The sequence below is a fragment of the Epinephelus fuscoguttatus genome, linkage group LG17 (assembly GCF_011397635.1).
Source record: "Epinephelus fuscoguttatus linkage group LG17, E.fuscoguttatus.final_Chr_v1".
Classification (NCBI taxonomy): domain Eukaryota; kingdom Metazoa; phylum Chordata; class Actinopteri; order Perciformes; family Serranidae; genus Epinephelus; species Epinephelus fuscoguttatus.
The window spans coordinates 18190744-18212996 of record NC_064768.1 but is presented as its reverse complement, the minus strand read 5'-3'; the positions used below and the strand labels follow the sequence as shown (position 1 = coordinate 18212996).

General features: G+C 42.1%; 2 protein-coding genes and 1 non-coding gene across 3 annotated transcripts; all 3 read left to right on the top strand.

Moving 5' to 3' along the window:
* The first annotated feature begins 310 nt into the window (after positions 1-310).
* Positions 311-6647, top strand: nrm (nurim). The gene is made up of 4 exons (XM_049602403.1): positions 311-473; positions 2917-3110; positions 3255-3431; positions 4236-6647. Exons 1-4 carry the CDS (start codon positions 323-325, stop codon positions 4536-4538), a joined length of 825 nt encoding a protein of 274 aa, XP_049458360.1. The 5' UTR covers positions 311-322; the 3' UTR covers positions 4539-6647.
* On the top strand, positions 773-845 carry trnak-cuu (transfer RNA lysine (anticodon CUU)). The gene has a single exon. It is a non-coding gene; the product is annotated as a tRNA-Lys (tRNA).
* Positions 6648-8241: 1594 nt separating the features above from the next.
* ppp1r18 (protein phosphatase 1, regulatory subunit 18) lies at positions 8242-20980 on the top strand. The gene is made up of 3 exons (XM_049602404.1): positions 8242-8606; positions 8941-12882; positions 17818-20980. The coding sequence occupies exons 2-3, from the start codon at positions 9001-9003 to the stop codon at positions 18073-18075; spliced, it is 4140 nt and encodes a 1379-aa protein (XP_049458361.1). The 5' UTR covers positions 8242-8606; positions 8941-9000; the 3' UTR covers positions 18076-20980.
* Positions 20981-22253: the final 1273 nt, after the last annotated feature.

The window sequence follows — 22253 nt, the reverse complement described above, 5'->3', positions numbered from 1 at the left end:
AACAGTTTTGTGCAGGTATGTGCAAATTATTTTTCAAGGAATGTGCAAAAGTCACAGCAAATGTGTGGAGAATATGAGCAATTATGTATAGAGATTACAGACCATGTTGTGTTGCATTTTTCTTGCTTTTTATGTTTTCGTGAGCCACAACTAAGCAAAATTAAACCAAATATCTCATTTTAAAAAAACTCTTCTTGACAGCACAGATGCTTTTGCACTTTCTCCTCCTGGTACAGCAGCGACACCGTGTGTTAATATTTAGTACTGCCACAAACTCCCGGAAGAAACTCTTGTTGGTAAATGAAGATAATCGCTGATTGAAATGGCGTCAGTCACGGTACGTGGCTCGGCTCTCTGTACCGTGTCCCTGCTCAACTTTGCATTTGTGTTCATATCCGGAGCAGAGTTTATTCGGTTTATATCATTTCGAGCCATTTACCACAACATCACCGGAGAGACAACACTCTGTCAAGGTAAGCTTCTGTAATACATGACCCTCCTTAGGTTAACTAAGTTAAGTGGAGGAGTTACTTGGGAAACCATAGCTAACATGAGATGGCTGTCAGGGCTTCGTTATGACTTTGTAACAGCGGGTGCATCATTTAAGTCTTAAGATATTTAATGACATGAATTAAAATATAGTTTTTAGCGAGTAAAAATTCACACACCTCAACTTACTGAGTCAGAGCTAGCACAAGTTTCTAGTACTGGTAAGAAAGTGGTAGGTCAACCGTACCGTTGATATTGCACCTTTGCACCACCAGGGGTCAGTGCCCGGCTAGCTCAGTCGGTAGAGCATGAGACTCTTAATCTCAGGGTCGTGGGTTCGAGCCCCACGTTGGGCGGTTAGCTTTTTTTTATTTATTTATTTTTTTTTTCTTTTGTTTTTGTTGGACGACTCTAGCCTCTTCAGTCTGTCACCTCCGTGGCTTCGTATTCGTCAGTGCTGGTGTCTTTGAAATAGCATCACCAAAGACTTTTTTAAACCATTGTGATTATGAATTAAAAAACTTAATACAAAGGCTACGACACACTTTACAGAGAGAAAATACAAATATTTACTAGATGCCCGGAAAAATATAAAAACTTTTTTTTTCAACAAAATGTTTTCTTCAAATTTGAACCATACATTGCTACTATGTCGGGAAATAGAAAAAAATATATACTCACAGTTCAGCAAACAAATATACAAAATATAAATCAAGGCAACATGTGCATCCACATAGAGTCTCAAAAAAATTAGGCAAAATAATAAAATGAAAAACAAATACATCAAAAGAAATCAGTTTTGTCCAAATTCACAATTAAATCAGCACAGCACATTATCACTTTGGTCATCTAAAATATGTAATTACAGGAGCCCATAGATTCAAAAACCTGTGTATCTTTATTTGGAGGTTTGCTGTTATCTTTTCCATTGAGTACACTGTCATTAACCTGGCTTGCCATAGGGGTGAGATGGTTTGAGACAAGATAGTCATCTTTTTTTTGCCGCCAATAAAAGATAATGCAGCAAGTAAACCTTTCTCTTATAAATTGCTCCTTCGGGGGTTGCATTGCATGCTTGTATGAAGCTCTTTCCAGTATGGTTTCAATTTCAGATAGTCCCATTAAATGTGTGTGTGACCTCCAACCTGTTTACAATCCCTCCAGCACACATTTGTGTTACTGCTATCATTCATTTTTAATTTCCAGTTGAACTCTGTCAATAGTGGCCTATTCCTAACTTTATGTCACCCTGTACACACATCTTCACTGGTTTCATCATTTCCAATAACATTCATCTCTAGCCCCTACTTTTCTTTTATATACAAGGTATTCCCTGACTCGTGTAAACATTTCTATATTTGTGACACAATGTTTGTTTAATTTGACTTTGATTTCCTTAAATTCAGCACAGTGAGAGTGAGAAGGAGGACTGCATGTTTGCTTGTATCACAGTAAAAGAGCTCCATGGTTCAATGGCTGTCTGGGTTATGTATGTATATACATTTGCTGTGGCTGTGGATGTTTAATGCTTGAGTGCTCGCAAATAGACAGTACTTGTGCGTTCTCAATGCATTCATGAATAATAGAGTGTTATTAGACCATTACAGTGTGCAAAAAGACAAAAGGCATACTTTTTATTGTATTTTAGTAAAACTAAAACAAGGTAACAGTGTGTGTGTGTGTGTGTGTATGTATGTGTAGTGTAATTATGATGGTCTATATACACAAATGACTTACTTTTAATTATTGTCTGGTCTGGACTGAGCAGCTTGTTCATATATTTTCTCATTTTTTTGTAGCTTGAATAAGCTACAGCTTCAGTCCACGTCTTTTTTACTCAGTTTTTATTTAACAGGGTTCCCAGAGTCATGGAAAACCTAGAAAAATCATGGAATGTTGTTGTGTGCAATGACATTGTTACATTGATCTTCAGTGGATAACCTTCCACGTACTGTAACATAGCAGGGAATGATATTTTCTGTAGCTGTTGATGTAATGTAGATTTAGGCTAATTTGTGTAATTTGTGACAGTGTTTTGTTTATTATCACATACGTTTATTTATTTTCTCCCCACGTTCCATCTCTCCCTCAGCCAGCTGGAGTTATGTTTGAGTAGAGCTTGAATCTGATATGTTTAAATAAAAGAAAAATAATGTTGTGACAGTGTGATTTAACACGTGGGGTCATGAATCCCAGAGTTTCCATGCCTGTGCTATATGCCCCACTTCTGAGATGGAGCAGTGCCGTGTTACACATTGTGAATGGTCATAGAAATTTTTATGTGTGTCCTTGAAAAGTCATGGAGAAGTTCTCAATTTTTGTCAAATAACATAAATAAAATTCATGACAGTAATTCAAACCTCAAGTGTAACAGGTGATCAGAATTTGAAATGAGCTTTCTCCTCACATCATTTGCTCTCGCCTCAGACTCCATCCCGTGGTCTGTGGCTCTGCAGGACAGCTCTGTCCTCAGGTCTCTTGCTGTGGATCTGGGGCTGCTGGCTCTCTTCATCACACAGCATAGTCTGCTCGCCTGGTCACCTGTCAAACAGGCCCTCCAATCAGTGCTGGGGTCGCTGAACAGGACAGCATACTGCTTCACCACCGCTCTGGCACTCCAGGTACATCAAAGCAATTCCAATGCAACTGTCATTTTACAGCAGTTTGCAAGATTTCATCTTCTAAAAGGAGTTCAAGTTAAGGTCTTCATATATATGTTTACCTGTACTACTCTGCATCATTATCCTCTTTCGCCCCTGTGTTAGATTTTGATGCGTTACTGGCAGCCTGTGACTGGCGCCCCCTGTTTGTGGTCGATACGTCACGCACCCTGGAGTATCTGGTTCCCTCTGCTCTGCTTCAGTCTGCACTTCCTCTGCTGGGCAATCATCTGCAGCATCCTCGTGATCTACGATTACTCTGAATTGATGGGCATCAAGCAGGTAACTTATCAGTATTACATTTCAATTAATCATTTTTGGACATTTTTGCCTTCATTTGACAGTAAACAGTGAAAGGTGACAGGGAATAATGCTGCAGTGAAGGTGTGGTTAAGCTTAGGCACAAAAGTCAATTCGTTTTGGTTAGGCATAGATAATGTTTGGCGTAAAACATCCACGTTTGGACGCACAAAAGCTGCTGGAAAAGCAGGGACAGGTCGGTGAAAAACACCCAGGTTTGGTGGCTCAAACTCCCCTGGAAAACATCATGATGTATTGGTAAAAACATCCAGGCTTAGTGCTACAAATCCCACTGGGAAATGCAGTAAAGTATCAGGGAAAAACACCCACGTCTGGTGGCTGGAAAACTGCTGGGAAACGCCGAGTAGTACCTGTGGACTGATACTACAGGTACTACAGGTATGAGGAAAAAAACATATTTTTGCATTGAGGGTGAACTTTGACCTCTTAAATTGTAATAAGACTTTAGTTACTACCCGTCTGTGTTTACAGGGACAAGCTGAACTTCTTACCCCAAAACATTTATACCAGACAAACCTCATCAGGCTCAGATGAAAGCATCAAAAGGATCAACATGTCAGTTAATTCAACAGCTAACTTCTCCACATCTTCATCCGGGATTAATATCCTCATTTTGATCTGATGCCAAAACAGAAAAACAACATCAGATTGAGTGTGAAATCTGTGGCAGTCAAAATATAAAAATGTTACATAAACAGATTAACTCCTCATGTTGCTGCTGCTGAACCTTACATGTGTCCCTCACCCTCCCCTCTGCTCTCTCAGGTGTATTACGAGTGTCTCGGTTTAGGGGACCCCCTGTCTCACAAGCCACCACAAGCCCAGCGCCTCCTGGCTCACCTCCGCCACCCGGTGTGCCTGGAGCTGGGTGTCGTGCTGTGGCTCCTGCCGGCCTTGTCCCTTGACAGGCTCCTGCTGTCAGGGACTCTGTCCACCTACCTGGCCCTGGCGCACTCTCTGGACAAACAGGATTTAGCCTACCTCTGCGTCCAGCTTAACAGAAAGCTGCAGCTCTTTGCCGAGCCGCAGCAGGGCAGCATCGACACCAGGGACCACAAAGAGAAGTGAAGTGAAGGTCTTCTTACTGCTGCGATGTGAAGCTGACTGCTGTTTAAAGACGAGCCAGGAGTGTTGTTGTGAAGCTGACTTCTCAGTGAGCCTGGTTATCTGCTGCGTTAAATAATAATGGCCAAACTTGACACTGTACTTTTTTTTTAAGTTTTCATTTTGATTGCATACGTGGTTTTAGACAGGGAGAGTTTTATTTAATCACTGTTTAAAACATAAATCCTTCTACTAATGAGCATCTTGTGTGAACTGTTAAAATAATTTAAAATTCTTTGTTTAAATTCTGATTAAATTTAGGAGGAAAAAATCGTCAGGGTTCCTGCTGTTCCTTGAAATCCTTAAAAATGTGTGAATATAAGGGGAAAAAAATCAAGACCTTGAAAGTTTTTTTTAGAATACTCAGAAATAGATATGGGTTAGTGAAAGTGCTTGAATTTATATATTTGTGCAAGACTATGACTTTTTAAATTTTATTAAAGGTCCAGGGTTTAGGATTTAGGGGCAGCTATTGGCAGAAATGATACATAATATTCATATTTCATTAGTTTATTATCACCCGAAAACAACAATTGTGTTTTTGTCATCTGAGAATAAGCCATTTCTATCTGCATATGAAGCAAGTCCTCTTCATGGAGTCTGCCATGTTGTTTCTACAGTAGCCCAGAATGGACAAACCAAACTTTAGCTCCAGATAGGGCCATTCATGTTTTCACATTCTCACGTCTGCTACCGTAGCTTCTCTCACAAACTTGACACACGGGAGAATTTTCAGTTCGGCAACCTCACCGCTAGACGCCACTAAATCCTACACGCTTGACCTTTAACATTCGCAAAAGCTACATTCTGCTGCCTGCATGTGTGTCTTCTGCAGATGCTTCATTGTTTCACCTGCGTTGAGAAACCACAACGGTCACATGCGTGCATGAGTGATTGAAGTGAATGCCATGTTGGGTTCTTGAAATTGAGGGAATTGGGCCTTGTACATTAACGTTATGCGAAATATGTTCCTTGTATCACTAATTTAAAATCTACTGTTGCACTCTGGGGCCTTTGAAACATCATTAACGTCACATTATTGGTGTATGCAGCTGGTTGGTGGCGGGAATGTCTTAACAAGTAAACAAGCACACCAAATGTTTGACCTTGGCAATATGGAGGAAGCAGCTCTGGTCAGCCATGCTAAAGGGAAAAAAGCAAGGACACAATCAAAAGGCTACTCAACAGACTGCCAGCGTTGGCACATATTTCACGCCTGCTGTAGGCGAGCCAGATAATGTTACCACTTCATGTCTACTGTATGTGCAGAGACAAAGGTATTTGATTCCATATTCCATGCTACATTTTTGCTACAGCGCCTGTCTTAACACACTGGAGTAAGAGCCTCACTATTGTGCCCTGTGAAGGCAATGTTGGCCTAACGTTACCTAGTTTAAAGTACTTTAAGTAATGGAAATGGGGTAGAATATATGGGAAAGTTATGGAAAAGTTTGAAGAATTCAATTGGTAAAAATGAGCAGGAACCTTAAAGTCATTGAAAAGTCCTTGAACATGATGTTTAAGAAGGTGTGAGAACCCTCATTTGTCCAAATTGTATATTAAATTACAATAAAACCCTACAAATATTGTTTTTTTTTTACAACACTGAGTTTATTTTCATTTATGATATTGCATATTTTTATAAGCTGTTACAGTCTGTGTGCCAACTGCAGGTACGCTGTATTTCTCTGCACACTAATTTCAAGTTTAATTGTCCTTGAAAAAACATGTCACCCTGAGATTTCACACTGGCAAGAAGCACAAAACATGCAGCTTTGTTTTTCACAAATTTGCAGCTATAATGAAAAAAAAAATGTTCCATGGTGTTTCTAAGATGATGAATGTATTTCCTCAGCTGCTTTATATTGTGTTGGGGACACATCAGCAGTAATGTCATGAACAGAGTTGGGATTTTACCCAAATATGTCCTTATCGACTAAGTACTGTAATCTTGGATTTAACATGTGTATGCTTGTATTAGTTTTCTGCATTGCGGCCTCACTGTAATGACGAACAGTAATATTTTCAGTATTTTCAAGTTCATGTTGAATAAATGTAATAAGCTGTATACTGTATGTGTGTGAAATGTTTATTTCTTATCTCTTTTCATGTCTTCTTATCAAGTGTGGGCCAAGTCACACCAGTTTGAGAAGCTGCTTTTGATTTATTTGCACTCGTTTATATTAGAGGTGGTTCTGTTTTTTAACTTACCCTCACTGATAGCTATATAATATATATGATGGACGCAATAATAGCAACACCTGTCAGTATAATGTATTACATTCAAATCAACACCTCTTTAAAACAGTCAACAAAACCTGAGATGACCTCAAAATGCAGTAGTTTGTAACCAAGACATTGCTGCATTTCCTGTTGGGATAGTGCCAGGAAAAGCAGTTGTTTTTAACTGAGACATTGCTGAATTTCTAGCTGGGATAGTGCCTCGAAAAGCAGTTGTTAAGTGGTTGTTTTTTCAAGACCTTGCTGCATTTCCAGTGGAGATAGTGCCATGAAAAGCAGTTGTTTTAGTGAGAAATCACTGTATTTCTAGCAGGGATAGCTACTCGAAATGCAGTAGTTTTTTTAGTGAGACATCACTGTATTTCTAGCTGGGATAGTGCCTCGAAAAGCAGTTGTTTAGTTGTTTTTCTCAAGACCTTGCTGCATTTCTTGTGGAGATAGTGCCATGAAAAGCAGTTAACCAAGACATCACTGCATTTCTAGCTGGGATAGTGCCTCAAAAAGCAATGGTTTAGTTGTTTTTCTCAAGACCTTGCTGCATTTCCTGTGCAGGTAGTGCCATGAAAAGCAGTTGTTTATAACCAAGACATCACTGCATTTCTAGCTGGGATAGTGCCTTGAAAAGCAGTTGTTTTTTTTCAAGCCCTTGCTGCATTGCCTGTGGAGATAGTGCCTCAAAATTCAGTAGTTTTTAACCGAGACATCGCTGCATTTCCTGCTGGTAAAGTTACATGTAAAGGTTTTTTTTCTTCTTTTTTTTTCTTTTCTTTTTTTTTTTTTTTTTTTACAGAGACAATGTTGCATTTCCTGCAAGAACTGTGTCCCCCAAACTGAGTATTTTAAGCTAAAACATTATTTTCCTGTCCATAACACAGTGTTTTTTGGTGCCTAAACCTAACCAGATTCAAACATAACGTTTCAAAGTATCTCCAGATGTAACATATCTGTGATTTGCAAAAACATACAATGCCAACATTTTTTTCTAGCATTAAATTATCAATCTGTATATCTCGGCTTTTGTGGTCAACCATTTTCAGATGGATTATGGGATTAGATCAGGGTTATATTTTAGGTTCACTTGCGCAGTTGAAATAAGGTCCCAGTCTCATTCCTCTGTTGGGTGTAACAAGCATTATAAAGGAAGGAGAGTTTCACGTTGTGTCCTGGCATGAAAGAAAAAAAAGAATCAATCAAGTCAGTCAAAGACTGGAAATATTGAAGTCGTATAAATCATGCTATATGAGGAAGGTTGATCATGCCTGGTCAGGTAAACTCCTGCAGATCTGCGCTCCGTTCTGTTGACACCACAGCCCGTTTCACACACACCCCCCACCTCCACCTCCACCTCCAGCTCTTTTCCAATTAGCCCTGCGGGACGGAGGGATGAGACGGGGGTGGGGGTGAGGGGGGTTGTTGCTCGGGCAGACGGCTATGTTCTTTAAACGCCTTTTCTTAGGGCCGGCAATATGGTGTGTGCCACTAAACTCTCCTGACGGAATTTAATGTAATTAAGGGATTACAGTGCTGCCGCTCTGAGGCTGGAAATATTTACTACTATACCGACGACCGAGGTGTTTTCATGCTTTGGTGCACAGTCAGGACGTGGGGTGATCTGAAAGGGTCTTAGAGCGTTTTAAAACCCTCCGTTTTGACAGCATAGATTAATCTGACAGTTAGTGGGCAAAGGAGATTTTCCGTCGAGGAGTGGAGCGCTTTACGCACAGCCGAGACGCACAAGTGGAAATGACAACAGCAAAGTCTAAGAGGATACACTGATATCTTTGGGGTTTGGTGAGTTTAACATTTTCATCATATTACTGTAAAGCAGAAAGTGGGCGTTTGCAACATGTGCATAAAGTGCTGCAAGTTAATTTGATTAAGTTTTTTAATATTATTTTGTGTAAAACAAACGTTAGACATGTAAACAAGGACTGTAAGCTATGCTGACACAGTGTGATTCTGCATCTTTCTTTAGGCTATTAAACACAGGAAATATCCATCAACTTAATATTATATTTGTGGAATTTGGATTTTTTTTACTGTATTGTGCCCTAAAGTTATATTTCAGGTGGCAACCTCTGTATAACATGGTTCTGATTTTACTTAATCATTTCCTTCTTTGCAGACAGTTCCCAGAGGCTCTAAAAAAGAAAGGCAACCAACTTGTCGAAAACCTTTTACTGTTATGTCTGTCTCCTCTCTGCCGGAATGGAAACAACTCCTGCTGGAGAAAAAGAGGAAAGAGGAGGAGGAGCGAGAGAGGAGAGAGAAAGAAGAGGAAGAAAAGTTGGCCAGCATGCCCGCCTGGAAGCGAGGGATCATTCAGCGGAGGAAGGCGAAGCAGGACAGTTTGGGTGACAGGGAAAAAGAGAGAGACGTCTGTCTGCTGCAGGTGGACGTCAGATCTGCATCTGATGGTCTGAGTGACACAGACAGCCTTGTGACGGTTAATTTGGGAAGCGAGATGTCACTGAGTCCAGATTCAGGGCCATGGCTGGATGGAGATGTCAAACCAGCAAGTCAGGTGTCCATAGAAACTATTGTCCCAGTTCATGAAAACCCATTTATTCGCACGCAGAGTGCATGGAGGAAGGGCAGGGACGCAGAAGGAGGGAATGAGCCAGAAGTCAAGGAGAGGGAAAAAGACAAATTGAGTCCCAGGGGTCAAGAGGGGGAGTTGGGAAGAGGAAGAGATATAGAGCTGAAAATAGAGAGATTCAGAGACTTAAGTGAGGGACAGGAAAAAGAAAGGAGCAGGGACAGGAGTCAAGGGAGAGAAAGAGAGAATAGCAACCAGTGGAAAGAGTCAGTTAAAGATACAGCTAGAGAGCGGGAATTCCTCAAAGTAAGAAAAGATGAGGAGGAAAAAGAAACAGATCCATCAGCTAGTGCATTTTCACCCCACGTTCCTTGTCTCCGGACCATCCGTGCCGACAACATCATCATCATTGAGCAGGACAGGAAAGGCAGTGATGAGAGAAGGGGTAGATGGAGGGAGATGGAGAAGGAGAGGCCCGAGGAGGAGCACCAGGGGAAGAGAGGGATGAAGATGGACCTGAGGGAGATCCTGGCTGGAGGGGGAAGCATCACAGAGATCCGAGCTTCTGAGGTTCTGATCATAAAGCCCTCGGCAAGCCCAGAAGAGAGGAGTCCAGAAGGAGGAGGGGAGAAAGGTTCGAGTAGAGAGGATGGAGAGAAGTGCAGCATGGATGGGAGGAGGGAAAGTTTGGGCAGGGAGCTCAGAACAGACATGTCCTGGCTGAGAGAAAAAGAGAAGGAGAGACCGTGGGGTCAGGCAACAGTTATCAAAGATGACAGGAAGGACAGTTTGGACGATAACGTGTTCGTTGATAGAGGAGGGAGGGTCAGCCAGCTGCTGAGTAAATTCGGACAGCACCCCAAGCCTCCTGCTCGATCCAAAAGCTCTGATAATTTCCTGCGGCCTGGGAGGAGAAAAAACTCAGGAGATGAAGATGAGCAGCAATCTGAGGTGGATGAGAGGAATCTGCTGCTGAAAGGTGTACCGAAGCGTTCGTTTAGCTTCTCCGAGCGGGTCATCTGTGCTGAGGAGAACGGTTTAGATAATGATAGGTATAATGAGAGGAAAACGCGTGAGAGGATACATTCAGACAAGAGCGTAGGGCCATGGGTCGACGTCGCAGGCTTGGGGAAAGAAACCACAGCAAAGGTCAAACCCGGCTGCACATGGCTTTTAGATAAAGACCGGTTTGGAAAGCATAGAGATGGACATTTAAAAACTGAGGATGAAAAGGTGGAGAGCATGCAGAGGAGAAATGAAGCAGAAATGTGTATCTCCATCCCACACAGGAGCGAGGTAAAGAAAATGGAGGCTGTTGTCATGAGGGCTGTGGAGAGGGCAGGTGATGCAGATGGAGATGAGGGGTTCACAGTGGCGTCAGTCAAAAACACAGAGGGAATCTCGTTTGCTAGAAGAGTTGCGATCAAACAGGACGGGAAAGCAAGAGCTGAGAGAGAGTTGAAGCGACAGTCAGGTGAGAAAGGTCCAGAGAGGGAGGTGAGCGTAGAAAAAGATGCAGAGTTAGAAGTGAAAGTTTGTGACAAAAAGGTGTCCGATTTTCAGAGGGACGAGGGAAGCACAATCCCACCTGAAACTTTGCAGAAAAGTCAATCAGCATTCACAGAGTGTTCCAGTCTGCTCTGTGCTGTCACATATAAAGCAAGAGACCCCCACAGAGGACCGGAGTGGGGTGGTGCAGGGCCACAGGGACCTTACCTACACTCCGTTTTGTCTCAACACACAGAGGAGCTTATAAGTAAAATAGAAAAAATTGGAGACACAACTGTTTATAGCAATGAGAAAGGAGAAAGATCTTACAAGGCTGCGTATGAAATGACCAAAGGGTCAGATCTGGATGTTGGATCAGACAACCTCATTCATGAAGCAACCCCAAGATCTCCAAAAAGGATTGCACCCATGGGAATCTCCCCAGGTCCCCTCGAGATTCAGATCCCCAGAAGTGTGTTTTATGTTGCAGAAGAAATGTTGGAGAGAAAAAAGGCCGTGGGTCAAAGCGACGAGGGGCAAGACTTGGAAAAAGGTAAAGGGGTTGAGCGGAGGGATAGCTGGAGGATCGGGAAACCCCTGAGCCGCATCGAGTCTCTGCGAGAGAAAATAAGACAACGAGAGCTGGAGAGGCTGAAACAAAGAGAGGCGCAAGATGGAGGCGGGACTGAAGGTGCAGAGATAAATGACACTCAGACAGCCAGGGACGAGAGGGGAACTGAAATAGAGAAAGAGTGGGACTCTGCAGCTCATATGCGGAAGAAGCTGGGCGAGGCGGAGAAGGGACAGGAAGATGCAGCAGTGCAGACAACCATGGCTGCATTTGACGTCACACAGGAAGTCAACGTGTTGAAAACCTGCCCTCAGCTTCCTGTTTCTGTCCCACACTCACAAGCTGTCAGAGAGGAAGTAACAAGCTCCACTGCTGCCTCTGAAGTTACCTCTGACAGCTTCCAGATATCTGAGGATGAAGACGACCCCCTCAAACATGTGGAAGAAGAGCTGAGGTGCCACAGGGGCCAACACGAGATCAGAGAAGACGAAAGGGAGAAGGAGGAAGAGAAGGAGCTCTCAGAAGAGGAGGTAGAGGAATATACATCCCCTCTTGATCCTGTGCAGTCTGTCTCCCCTTTGCCGTCTCATCCCAACTCCCTCGCAGCCATGAGCCGGATCTACAACTTGGAAACTGTTGGCTCGAGGTCGGGCTTGTGTCTGAGGGAGAGGACTGTGGACATCCCATCAGTGCACCTTGTTAAAGTGAAGCCCATCATGTCAAACGCTCAGCAGGGGGACAGCAAAGCATTCTCAGGTGAGGACATTTGCGGGGTTCAGACAATACAGCGACAGATAGAGCAGTTTCAGCTGAAAGAGCAGGAAAAGTCTTATACATCACCAAACGCTCCTCTTAAGGACAAAGAGACAAAAGGGCAGCAAAGCCCCAGAGGAGTGTTAAAGCACCAGGTGAAGGACAATGCCAAGACCTCAGAGAAAGATAAGGAAACACCAGGAACGAACCCCAAAATGTCTCCTCGGCGTGTTTGTTCTCCGACATCTCAGCTCAAGCAATGTAGCCAAACTACCACCATCACCCCCTCATTTCTCAGGAGCCAATCCCCGGACAATACTTTGAAACCCTCAGATTCTGCCCCGACGCCAGCCTCCTCCCCTAGCTCCCCATCTCCTGCCCAGTCTCCTAGTATCTCTCCATCTCCAACCCCATCGCCTCCACTCTTCTCCATCAGGAGTGCCTCTGGAGGCCAAGTGAAGAGAGGTGCCACCATCACAATCACCCCAAAAAAGCCTGCAGGAGGAGGAGGGGGAGGAGTGACGGGGCCCACCACCGGCTCCACGGCAGCAGCGTCAAAATCTGCAAAGACCTCATCGCAGCAGGCCCAGGTGACCTCTGCAGTGGCCGAGCCAGCGAAGAAGAAGTACCCTACAGTGGAGGAGATCGAAGTGATTGGCGGATATCAGAATCTAGAGAAATCGTGTCTGGTCAAGAAAGGAGGGACCCCGAAAAGGGTGAGTAGAAACTGTGTTAATGTAAACAAAACATTGTGCATATGTTCTACATAGAGCTCTGCAGTTACTCCACCAAAACAGAGTTTGTGTGAAGTGCACTAAGTTTGATTGATTCAACAAACGTACCTAACACAAAACATGACTTTTAGCACCAACACTAAACAAAAATCATTCTGCTACATGATAACTCACAAAGTTCACAGACAAAACAACGGTTGCTTTTTGCTAGACATGTGTTCTTCGCAAATACAACATGCTAAGGTTATCAGCACTACCCTATCCCATTTTGCACAGCAGAAATTAGCCGAGGGGCTAGTGGATTTTCCTCTGCTTATATGAAGCCAGAAACAACAGCAACATTTAACAAAAGTAATGTTACAAAATTTAGCTCCATTGTGACTCACAATGACTCACATTTCTACATAAACAACATGCTAACGTTATTAGCACAAGCCTATCACACTTTGCATTGCAAAGGCTAGCAGAGTTTCCTCTCCTCATAGGAAGCCAGGATAATTTCTCACAGGACTTAAGATGTTATTGTGTGATGGCTTTGTTGTGTTCACAATTTATTGTTTCTTATCTCTGAAATCAAAGTAAATAAAAGTTTCATTTCCACTGAGGGAAAAGATTTTCAGCTCACAAAAATAAACAGAGGGTCTGTGTTGCTGCCACATGTAGGTAGATTTTTGGGGTGCAGGGTACGCGTCCACACAGAACGTGTGCTGCATCTGCCAGTAATTATAACATTTCATGTTGCAAAATGGCAAACTGGAAGACTTCTGAATTTCAAAATATTGTCCGACTAAGCCAGATTTCAAAAGACTGGCGCTCCCGTGCTTTCTTAAGTTTATCAGAGGTGGTCTAGAGGGCATCACCTTCCCTCGTTGTCAAGCAGAATTCCCTCACTCCTGGGAGAACATCCCTTTTGATTGAGAAGTACGATCACAGACACCGACTTAAGCTGGTTAAAGCCTTATCAAGCACGACATCTTGATTCTTAGCCATAAAATCCTGGCGTCATCTGCTTTGCCATTTGCCTCTGCAGTCTCTTTCCAGACTTTTGACTTTTACCCTATGATCGTGATCTCACCATGCATATTTTAGCCCAACATGTGGACATTTTTTAGTTTTTGGACATTTATTGTTGACACACAGAAGTGCAGACAGAAAGTGAAAGCAAACTGATGGTTGCTTTGTTCACTAATCCAATCCTGCACCTGAATTGCGGGTTGTAATAAGTGACAAGTGTTTGATGGAACACCCTTTAGTTAATGCTTCTGTAGCAGGCTTCAGTGGAGTCAGAAAAGTTGAAACCACAACAAGAAGCAGCCGACTTCTTCTTTCTTTCTTCTACTTTTAACCCAACGTCACATGTGTGAATGCCTGTGAAGGCCACGTTGGTATTTACAGTAATTCAGTCTGAGTAGCGTTGACTCAAACTACAAACGAATCTCACCGGAGTCAAAGTTCATGTTAGGACTTTCTGTTTCCTCTTTTTTTTACTTTTCCTGAATCCAGTCCTTGTTTGAGAAAGAGTGGGAGAGGAGCTCTTACGTAATAAAGGGAGCAGAAATAGATTGCCTGTCCTTTATAACACCGTCCTGTGATGATGATTCTGACTGTGTTTATGTGTTTCACTACAGCTGACTGCCTTTCAGAAGAATCACATTGTTTTCTTTATGCTTTTTTCCATGTACGAGTTGTTAAACTGCTGGTTATTTCCCCTCAGTCGGTAACTGAGTGTGCTGCAGACTGCTTCCTTGTTCCCTTACACCAATTCTGCCATTTTTGTTGAGTCAGCCCTCTCTTCCTCTCAGACAAACCTCTCTTTGTGTCTTCTTGGCTGTGGGTTCGGTTTGTTAGACTGGAGTCTTGGCAAAGTCATTTTAGACCACGCTGACCCTCCACTGCACAGCTGAGCGTTCCTGACAGCAGGCAGGCAACTCTTAGTTCGACGTGGGTGAAGTGGATAGAGAAAGAAGTGAAAATAACCCGATGGTAGTCTGAATAAGATGACAGTTTGACAGTCATACTGAGAGGATTAAAGGCTTTTTATTTGGTTTAACAGAAACTCCCTGTCACACTGCATGTTTTTGCTCACTTCCTCTTTCAAACTTCTACACTTCCTCCAAACAAGACATGAGGAAGTGACGCGGTGCCCACTTTTAAATCGCCGAATGCGACTCAGACACCATCTGTTTCAAAAGATTCGACTACAGTAACTGGCACACAAGTGAAAGAGAAATTATATTTGATGCTACTCTCTGTATGTATTTCTCCAGCTCTTGATAGGCCCATTACTGTGGCCTCTAATTAAATAAAAATCTTTTATCCATAAGCACAGTCCTCTTTTAGCTGCCTCTTTAGTGGCCACTTCATGGCGCTGATTCTCTGACCACCTGTCGCTCTCTTGTTGATGCCCTTCAGACTGTTTGACGTCAGGCCTCCTTCCCTCCCCCATGTGAACCCATGCCATCATGTCACAGAGGGGGGTGACCTGCCTGTCCTCGTCTTTTGCTTTTACCTCAGACACTCTCTCCATCAAATTCATATTCCAAGCAATCTCTTGCATGCTTTTGAAAGAATTTTAATATTGTCTTCTCGAATAATAAAAGCTTAAATCGGGGGTTAGTCTTATTCAAAAACCCCTCTGAACTCAGATTGAAACTTTACTGAACAAGCAGTATTGAGCCTGTGAAGAAGGGTTGTCAAACATTAATATAAATACTAACTTCCTGCTAATGACAACTTCCCTCTTTCTCTCTCTTATTCTGCTCGTTCAGCTTCAGTCTTACCCGGTGCCTCTACTGTCCTGCTGTGTTAGCCTTGGTTAATCGGGTTCAGGGAAGGAGGATTAGCCTCCTGTGCTTTAGCATGATTCGCCCAGCCTCTCTAATGCAGAGCTATTATCTGCAGTCCTCTGCAGACAGCTGCTGTCAGGGTGAAGCAGCGGTAACTCTTACAGTATGTGCAGTGTGATGGTTGCACGTTTCTGCACCTCTAGGTGTGTTTACTTCTGTTCACATGGAGGCTGTTATTATAAGACACGCTGTGGATGTCCTGCACAGACTCTTGTTCTGTTTCCTGTTGGGTCTGTTTACATCCTGCTGACCTTGGAGTAAACAAACTCCACACAAATATACGTCAGGGCCTCATTCTCCTTTTCCAACGCTTCTAACCCTCTAAACCAAAAACTGTTTATGCTTTTGCTGCCATTTTGTTTATCTGTGTCTGTCACTGTATAATCAATAAGTTAGTCCATGTGTTCAGTCAGTAAGTACTCTACAGAGGGAGTATTTCTGCTGTGCTAAGCCTCATGCTGTCAGTTAACATTACACTGACGGAGCACAAACATCTCACAGAGACAGGCTGAGACCTCAGTGCCTCAAAGCTTTGTTTACATTTGACCATGTTGCCACATGCAAGAGGGAAAATCAATTGGTATAGAAGGAATACTGCTGCAATAATTCATTGTATAATGAGCACACTAAGTGTTTGAAAAAGCTTGGTAGCCATATGTTCCTACATTTTCTTTGCATTACTTCACAGTAAAGCACACTAGGGATGCACCCGACTCAGAATTATGCCACTCAGATCAGTTTTGGTTGTTCAATTTGAATATCTGACTGTTTGCTCCTTTTTTCCCATATAGAGTTTGAGAGTTTGAACAGGGTTCAGTGAGTTACAGTGGTAGTCATGCAATATAGTAAACATGCTAACTACGTTAACAACAGGTCGGAAATGTGCAACAATATTTTTTGCCGACACTAGATAACAAAGAAAAGCCAAAAACTGTATCGTATTAAGTTACTGTGAGCTGTAAATTCCCAACTTCTACACAGAAGGCATAACATAACATAATTTTCGGAGCCTGACCATGCAAAGCCTCTCCTCCTCCTGGCAGCTGCCTCTGTGTCTGCAGCAGGTTGTATCAAAGAGCAGTGTGAAAGTGAGGAGCGCACACCCTGCAGCAAAATCAGGGCATCAAAACATCCCCAGAAGTACACTGCACATTAACTAACCAAACAAACAAAAATGACTTGGAGTAATCTCAGTCGACAGAGAGTTCTCCAACTGATGATGAATTTCAGATGTTCAGGCAGCAGCCATAAAACAGATATATTCTTCTTTAAACTTGCTTTATTTTTTAAGTCTTCTCATACCAAATTACAGGTAACTTTTTCAGTCCTCAGTTTGGTTTAGGCAACAAAACTACTTGGTTATGGTCAGGTAAAGATCACAGATGTTGGCTTTGAGTGGCACAAACATGGAGGTAACAAGGGGTCTGCAGTTAGGTTTAGGCAACAAAACTACAGCTTTGAGAGGTACAAACACAGCTGGAGAGTGAGAGGATTACTGTTTAAAAAACATCTGGTTTTGAGTGGCAAAAACACCCCAATGTTGCTGTTTGTTGATCTCAAATACTGCTCTCCTGGGTCAAAGTCTGGTATCTGTTGAATCCATCCATCTCCCTCTCACCCCACCTAAGCAAAATTCACGCTCTTTAAACTACATCTGTTGCTCTGGGCAATGGGTTTACACTGAAGTTGGTGGAAAGCCTTGTGCATCCCACACAGATACTAAACAGTGCCTCGTTACATGATGCTGGGGGCACTGCCCAAGTGGCACATTTTGATGCCCAGGGAGTGAGACCAGGCTAAAGCTGCATTTACTACAGAGCATACGATAAAACACAAAACAAGTAAAACACAGGACGAGAATCATCAGATGTTTTTTTGATGATGAACCTTATTTCCAAATGGTACATGTGAGGTTGTTGTAGGTTGAATATTTTTGCCTCCTTTGAGTGGCTGTCAATAAAGTTTGTTAACACAAGACAACTAATTAAAGACCCACAACAATGACAGCAAATTAGAATATTCATTTGACTGGATAAAAGTAAAATAATCCTCTCTTTACTCACGTCTACAGGGAAAGGTGTGTTTCGATGAGGACCAGCTGGAGCAGGTGTGTGAGTACCCATCAGAGACCTCCATGCTAGCGTGTACCCCCTACCCTCACGACCTGTGGAAGATCGAGAGGCCGCAGGGAGAGGAGGCGCAGGAGAAAGAGGCTGAAGTGGACGGAGGAGCAATTGTGTCCAAAAGCACAAGGAATGTAGGGACTGCAACAGGAGGGGGTCTAAGAGTGGGTCAGTGTCACCCCCTTCTCAAGAAACACAACGTGTGATGAGTGAGATTATGGATTCAGATTGTTTTGCCATTCATGATGTCTCACTGTGAAACTGTTGATAGGTTTGGACTTTTCACAGGCTAAGATGGTGTTTCTTTTCTGTTTATTTTCACTGTGTTCAATTTTCCTTAAATGATGGGTCTGGCAAGATACTGCGATTTTGTTATTGTCAACAAATCCCATGAAAAGACCAAAATCAACAATGAATATTTCTTTTGGAGTCAAAGCCTGATTTAGCTGTTGTTTCATACCAAAGCACGTGCTCTGTGGTTTTATTTTGAGTCAGTCCCACATGTCATTAGCCCCTTTTACACTACCTCTTCAAGGCGAGAATGTTGCGTCGTTATTATGCCTTGCCGTTCTGTATAAAAGGTACAATCGCGCAATTTGGGGTGACATTACAACACACAGTTGTCTCGCCTTTAAGCCAGTAGTAACAGCATTGAATCGCCGTCTGTGTAAAAGGGACTGCCGGCAGGACACAACCGCTGACAGGACGAGTTTGACATGTAGTGAGTGCGACCCACCATTGGGAGATTTACTTAGCAGCTAGAAGCAGTTAGCAGCTAACTCAAAGAAAAAGAACAACAGCTGAAAATGTGCTCCTTACCCTCAGTTCAAAGCAATGAAGAGGCTTCGTTCTGGCCCTATTGCAGGATCACTGTGTAAAAGGGGCTATTAATAGCCTAGTCATTACCACAACAAGTGCCCAGCTGCTTAAGTACATTATGGAGCCTTTTTAAGGTTTAACCATGTAATTGTGACCCTTTTAAAAAAACAAAAAAGAAAAACATATATATATATATATATATATATATATATATATATATACATATATTCACCATGCTCATTATTTCCCCCTTACTTTTTGTTCTCAGGAATAGATATCATTTCAGTGTTGTAAGGGGGAAAAAACCTCTATGAGCTAGCAGCTAACAGACAGTTAGCAAGCTAAATGTCACTCATGAGTTTGATTACTAACGTAACAATAACTTTACAGTTTATTCAGCAGATGTTTGTACCATTGACTCCTGTCTTATGTCTGTTTGCAGACCATTTCTCTTGTGTGGAACAGTCCTACTCTGACATTCATTTTACGTAACCAGCTCCGAGCTGTCACTGGCTGAGAGGCTGGGTACAGATTATCAGGGCAGACATATAGAGACAGACAACCTTTCACATTCACACCTACAGGCAATGTAGAGTCACCAGTTAACCTAATGTGCATGTCTTTGGACTGTGGGAGGAAGCCAGAGTGCCCAGACACAGGGAGAACATACAAACTCTGCGCGGAGGGTCTCCCCCACCCACGGATTTGAACCCTCTACCTCGAGTTTGAACCAGGAACTCTCTTGCTGTGAGGCAACAATGCTCACCACTGTGCCACCTCAGAAGACATTAAATAAAAGTTGATGGTACAACATCTAATCAGCTAAAGGTACATTAGCTCTCTCCATTTTAGAGTCTTAGGCTAGATTTTGCTGGGAAATTTTGTCATTTTAAACACTGGTCTTTTCCGGGGATTTATCAACAGTAATATGGATGAACGCCAGCCGTCAGTAAACAAACTGACCAGTTTTCAGAGTTTTTGCAAATGTTAGCAGGTTAGCAGCGTGGGCAAGCTTGATAAAGAGACGAAAATAAATGATTCCAAATTGCAACAAAACACTGGTTTTAAATGCAGCACTGCCAAATGTAGGTTTGGTTACAATGTTAAAATGCTATTAGAGAGCAAATGGAATGGTATGGTTGCATTTATGGTCAACACAAAGCCATAAATGTCACTGTTGGTGAATGGGATGAAGTCAGCTCCAAAGATGTAAAATAAAATAGAATAGAAATCCTTGATTCACCTAATTTACCTTCCATTTCCGTCTCTCTGTCTTCCAGATGAGTCTTGTCCTCGGTAGAAGCCAGTCAACTTCGCCAAAATTGCCCATGTGACGAGATCGCCAACATTTTGTTGAGCGTTCATTATGACATGATTTTTACTGTTTTGTTCGTTTTGAATTGTTGAATTGGCTGTTTGTAATCCTTGTGGTGTTATGTTTTTATCTAGCATCAGAATGAATGAGTGTTTTGGAAGACATGTACAGTACAGTTTGATTTATGCAGTTGAACATGATTGTGTTTGCTGGGGGAAATATTTCACCCAGTTTTATTTTCAGGGAAACTGGGGGAGAAATGTGAATGTATAAATGCGGTACATACAATAAAAGTCCCTCAGGTGTGCACTGGTGGGCGCTGAAGGATCACTTGTCTATGCAATATAATGATAAGATTTTATTTTTTAGTTTGATAGTTTCTTACTATATTTAAGTCTGCCTCAGCACAGAAGAGTGATGTTTATATCATCTTGTTTCATGTGCCTGCTGGATTTGCCCATACAGATGATATAAAGATCAATTTATTTAGATATTTGATTTTTCTTGTCTGAAGCCTTTTTGGAAAAACCTCCTCTCAGTGGGTGCTGAACTTTGCAGGGACAGGGGTGGTGCAATCTGTGCAGGACAGTTAAAGGTCTGTGTGTTTTGTGGGGTCTAATTTAAGCCTTACTGTTCACAGTGACAACTCTGATAACAGCTCATGTTTATGGATACAAATAAAGGGACTATTTTGTTATTTCTGTGTGGAAGTGGAGAGAGCTCTGTGAGTTAAAGTCCCTGAGAGGAAGCGTAGTTGATAAACATACATATAAACAATTAACAGATTAACTTTTTCATTTTGCAGCTGCTATCAGACTTTCGGCTGTATTACATTTATAATACAATACACATATACAGAGTGTTTCTTGTTTGTAGATTAATATTTTAATTGGTAAGAGAAGAATAAATTCCATGCAAATTGTTTTTTCTATGATGGTGGAAGAAGCTGGCTTCAAGAGAATAAATCTAATAAATATCTCTGCAAACAGTTTTGTCTCCTCTTTTAATTGTTTGTGATATTTACATAGGCTACAGTAAAGTGTTTCTTTTTGATCACAATAATGGTGAAATATTCTAAATATATAAATTATATACTGAGATGAGGAGTTTGTTCTTGACCTGAGAAATTGCATTATCAAATAGCACAGAAAATTATCACAACAATGTTCTTTGTAGCTTGCCTGGAGCTTTCAAATGTATCACATGGTGTTACTCAGCAGATGGAGTTTCCTAGCTGTCATGGAAAATTTGCAGACACACATTGTTGAGTGCACTGGAATATATGTATCAAAATGAGCATATTACACCTAAGAAAAACTTTATGAATTGAACAGTGGAAAAATAAATCAAAAATCTTCTTATGTTGAGTGGCATATCAAATCATTGAAGACAATCTATCTAAAAAAAAAAACTAAATTTGAGAGGGGAAAACATGGCATAAATTCCACAAGGTGCTGGAAACATTCCTCAGAGATTTTGGTCCATATTGACATGATGGCATCACACAGTTGCTGCAGATTTGTCGGCTGCACATCTGTGATGAGAAACTCTTGTTCCACCACATACCAAAGGTGCTCTATTGGATTGAGATCTGGTGACTGTGGAGGCCACTGGAGTACAGTGAACTCATTGTTCAAAAAACCAGTTTGAGATGATTTGAGCTTTGTGACATGGTGTGTTATCCTGCTGGAAGTAGCCATCAGAAGATGAGTACACTGTGGTCATAAAGGGATGGACACAGTCAACAACAATACTCAGGTAGGCTGTGGAGTTTAAACCATGCTCACTTGGTACTAAGGGGCCCAAAGTGTGCCAAGAAAATATCCCCCACACCATTACACCACCACCACTGGCCTTAAGCGTTTGTGAGTGAAAATTCCATTAGATCAGCAGTTTCTGAAATACAAAATCCAGCCCTTCTGGCACCAACAAAGTCACTTAAACCCACTCTGATGTTCAGTTTGAACCTAAATGCACTGCGCTGCTGCTATGTGAGTGTGTACTGTTGTATACAATATAAGATATGTTTGTAGTTCCGCTGTCCTGTGAGAACCCTGTGTCTCTAAAAAGTCAACTTTTTATGGTGTCAGTAAATATCGGCCCAGTTTCAGTTTTGTGAGGATGCAGCTTTAACAGTAGGACCATTTTCTCAACTCATAAGAGAATACAAAAAATCAACACATCTGGGGATGCATAGTTTTCACTGGACAGAAAGGGCATAACAAATTGTAATCTGAAAAGTAACCTAAG